We start from the raw sequence: 3,983 nt of genomic DNA, 5'->3' as shown, positions 1-3,983 counted from the left end.
GGCTGGAATGTCCAGCTTTGTTTATGGTATCAATGTTTCAATCTTACCTATTCTGTAGAAATTTTGAGCAAAGTTAAGTTAATACGTGAGCTTGACCCGCCGATCTTCTAATACGAAACCTAATTGGGGACTGTCCTGACTATTTTGTGCTTCATTGTTTAGCTGCCCTGAGTAACTAAGGAAAATGCTCTGATTTTCTTTCATATGAGCCTTTTCTGGCACTGTTTGTACATATCCCAATGGGTTTGTAACATGTTATCTCTTATTATTATCCATATATCAGTAATTCTTATGGTACTTTGGTCGAAGAATAATGGCATTGCTTTTCTCAACAGTGGCAGCAAATGGATATCGAATACACATTTTGGCAAATGGTTCATCTCTGTACTTCACCAAAAGTAGTGTACGCATTCTGCACTCAGTCCAGCTCTAAATACTTTGCATTAGCTGTTATACTATAGTAATTGTTTTCTGCAGATATTGTCGTAGTAAAACTAGCACCTCTTGCACACTGATGGATTGTTATCATCTAATTTCTCAATGCTAATGTCCCTACTTGCTAAGTTCGAATTCCAGGGCGAGTGATATAACATGATCGGTAAAGGCTTGAAAAACTTCATTGTAAGATTTTACAATCCACACCACCAAGATTACCAAAAACCTATCCATCGACCACCTTATAGCAGGACCTTCTTCTGACCCACTTATGCCTGCACAAACCCTAGCTAGTTTCTTTTGCTAGGGTTGAGGGTGGCAGCTGAGCTTATCGAGGGCCAGAGTGGGCCCTACCCTCCCCAGGTTCTAGAAATTTCCCATGATGTTATGGCGGGTCCATAACATAATTTTAGATCACATATGACACACTATGTTAACTTGGCCCCCCACTGTTTTGGCTCCTAATAAAATCACGCTCAAGCTCCACCACTGCTTGAGGGTTACATCCTCACCTTCATTTCATCATTCAAAGTTGTATAGTTTTAATATGAATGGCTCATTTGTAGTTTTCACTTTGATGTTGATTATATAGTTAGGCACCTGACTTGCTTTTGTCTATTTGTATGCACCATGTTGCGATTATGGAAGACAGCTATCAGCACACCAAATATCACAAGCGTACGTGGTCTACTTCTGTTATTTCCTCAACGTAAACATGTTTGCTGGAATTTAATTGATGGACTTTCATACTATTGTAGTTCTTTATCTGCATTTGATATTATGCAGGTTCCTGATATCTTTATTCTTATTTACAGAAACAAAGAACCAGTGGGCTCGGGATGATCCTGCATTTATTGTCATTCTAATTCTTTTCCTTGTGTTTGCGACATCAGCTTACTGTGCAGCGTGAGTCCTTTATACCCTTCTATTATCTCTGGACTTTGCAAAAAAAAAAAAAAATTCACAGGGAATTATCTTCGTGATTCCCTTCTGTAGTGGGTGCAGGGAATATATCTTGGTGATGGTTTAAATCTATCCTTTTTATTAATAGTCTATTTTATATACTCATAGTTAATAGATTAATGTGTTTCTTTTATTTTCTGTTGTATCAACTTGTTGGCTTGCTTTTCCTTTTTATTCAATGTTTTAACTCTTGTCTTTGTTCTTTAGATTTGGAGAGAGTGCGCCCCATGCTGCTTTAACAATCATCTCGGTTGTGTTTGTCCATTTCTTGTTTGCTGGGCTAGTTTTGGCCACACTTTGCTGGTAAGTCTTCATGCTGTAGACTTGGAACTTGAAGGCAACACTAACATCATGTTTTTGGTATTCTCAGTTGTGTCATTCAGTTTTTCTGTTTTTTTCTTCTGTTTGGGGGGTATTCCTCAACATGCAATGGAAGTCGAAGCATGTTGTCATGAGCTAGTCCTTCCGTTCGAAAATAAGTGATGTGGTTTTAGTCCAAATTGAAACAGAGGGAGTAGTGGCATAAAGTTTGGTTTCATGCTGATAATTGGTTTACTGCTATAACTTCTTATTTTTGAAACGCCTACTTCTTCATCATTTAATCTAGAGGTGGTAGCAGCATTGTACTTCCTCCGTTCATAAATATAAGATGTTCTAACTTTTTTCTGATGTATATAGTTACGTTTTAGTATGTTTGTTCACTCAATTCAGTCCGAATGTAGTTCATATTGAAATATCCAAAACATCTTATATTTGTGAACAGAGGTGAGTAGTTTTTAATCTTCATTTCTTGCATATGTTTACATTTTGCGGCGTAGTGTTCAATCAAATGTAGCACTCGTAGTGCGTAATGACTAAACTATTAAATCTGTTAGAAAATACTCCCTCTGTACATAAATATAAGATGTTTTAGAGACTTGTGTCAAGTCTCTAAAATGTCTTATATTTATGACAAGTCTCTAAAACGTCTTATATTTGACAAGTCCCTAAAACGTCTTATATTTATGTACAGAGGGAGTACTTAGTACACATGCAAATCTGTAAATGGAGAATATATAAACCAACATCTGCTATGCTTCAATGCAGGTTTCTTACCAATTCTTATCTGAGGGAGGAACCTAATAGCCATGTGGTCGAACAACGTGTCGAATGGTAATTGTCCTATCTTGTACTACAAGTGCATTTTCTTTGAGTCGTATTTCCACCATTTGGAGGCGATTTTTTATTTTTTTATCATCACTGCATCAACTCCTGGAACATTTTAAGCTAACAGTCACCTGTATATTTGGTAATAATGAAGAGTAGACATAATAAAGAATAGTTGTTCTATGACACTCACAGACCCATGATAGCATGTTTCTGTAATTTCCATTGAATGTCAACTCCTGTTCAGTTATTCTTGTGTTGACTAGTAACAAAGTTAAGAGATCATAATTGCTTCTTCCAGTACTTTGTTCTTGAGGTTATGATAAGTATCTGTAGTTACGAAAAATAAACATTTGCAGGCTGTATGCGTTTGATGTTCACTGCAACTCGTTCTTCCCTGCATTCGTCATCCTATATGGTAATAATAAAGGAATTATTCTCTCTACCTGAAATTAGTTCTACTAGCATTTATGGTAGTGTATCTGATAATTTCTCTTCTCAGTGCTTCAGTACTTTTTGTCGCCTCTGTTGATCGCACATGGATTCTTGCCTGCCCTATTATCAAACCTCCTGTTCATGGTGGCAATTTCTTATTATCACTATCTGAACTTTCTAGGATATGATGGTAAGTTTATTCTAATCTTTAAATTGACTTTATTGTATGTGTTTTTAAGACTGTCCTAACAAAAGTGAACTTTGGCTGCAGTTCTTCCATTTTTGGACCGAACGACATTTTTCTTGTACCCAATCGGACTTGTCATCATACTATCGCCACTCAGTAAGTGCATTTTATACAGCACCAACTTTTCCCCTCTGAAAAATCATCTTACATATTTCCCTTTGTCTTGTAGTGATACTCATAGGGTTTAATCCAACACGATACTTTCTGAGCTTGTACTTCCGGTAAGAGTGGTAACTAGTAAAAGAAGACTGGTGACAAAACTAATGGCAGATTGGGACATACAGTTTGAAGTAGCATTTTAGATCTCTTGTGCTATCAGGGAAGAGCGAGCCTCAAAAAAGTTCAGATCATATTTGGTGCCTGTGGAAGGCCTTCAGCTAGTGCCTTTTAAATGGCGTCCATTTTGGTGCCAACTTGTTCATATATGTGTTGTTTCCTTTGATTTAAGCCCAAGGACCGAGTGTACAATTTTATTGTGAAGTACAGTATCATATTAAATTGGCATCAAAAGTGCATGTGATCTTTCCATCATCTTCTTTTACTTGCCACCTTTCCTCTTTATCACCACTAACAATTTTAGAGGTATACGAAGGTCTGGATTGTTCCTTTGCACTAGTGTAAAAAACACTCTTATATTATGGGACGGAGGGAGTACTTGCCTAGTCTTTAATATTTTCCTTACTAGTTAATGTTTTTTAAGCAACGGCCACGCCACTTGTGCCAATGGTTGCCTTCGTACAACCAAGCGGCTTACAGT

General features: G+C 37.1%; 1 protein-coding gene across 1 annotated transcript in view; it reads left to right on the top strand.

Annotated features, from left to right (window-relative positions):
* LOC119308587 (protein unc-50 homolog) overlaps positions 1-3,757 on the top strand; it is a 5,472-nt gene extending 1,715 nt beyond the window's left edge. The window contains exons 2-10 of the mRNA XM_037584716.1: positions 336-403; positions 1,088-1,113; positions 1,251-1,341; positions 1,606-1,701; positions 2,485-2,550; positions 2,904-2,962; positions 3,047-3,169; positions 3,251-3,322; positions 3,396-3,757. Coding sequence (XP_037440613.1) covers positions 336-403; positions 1,088-1,113; positions 1,251-1,341; positions 1,606-1,701; positions 2,485-2,550; positions 2,904-2,962; positions 3,047-3,169; positions 3,251-3,322; positions 3,396-3,451 — 657 coding nt within the window. The 3' untranslated portion in view covers positions 3,452-3,757. The remainder of the gene's footprint in view (positions 1-335; positions 404-1,087; positions 1,114-1,250; positions 1,342-1,605; positions 1,702-2,484; positions 2,551-2,903; positions 2,963-3,046; positions 3,170-3,250; positions 3,323-3,395) is intronic.
* The last annotated feature ends 226 nt before the right edge of the window (positions 3,758-3,983 follow it).

This window comes from Triticum dicoccoides, chromosome 5B (assembly GCF_002162155.2).
Source record: "Triticum dicoccoides isolate Atlit2015 ecotype Zavitan chromosome 5B, WEW_v2.0, whole genome shotgun sequence".
Taxonomy (NCBI): Eukaryota; Viridiplantae; Streptophyta; class Magnoliopsida; order Poales; family Poaceae; genus Triticum; species Triticum dicoccoides.
Note: the sequence above shows the minus strand (reverse complement) of the source record. Positions and strands in the feature narration are given on the sequence as shown.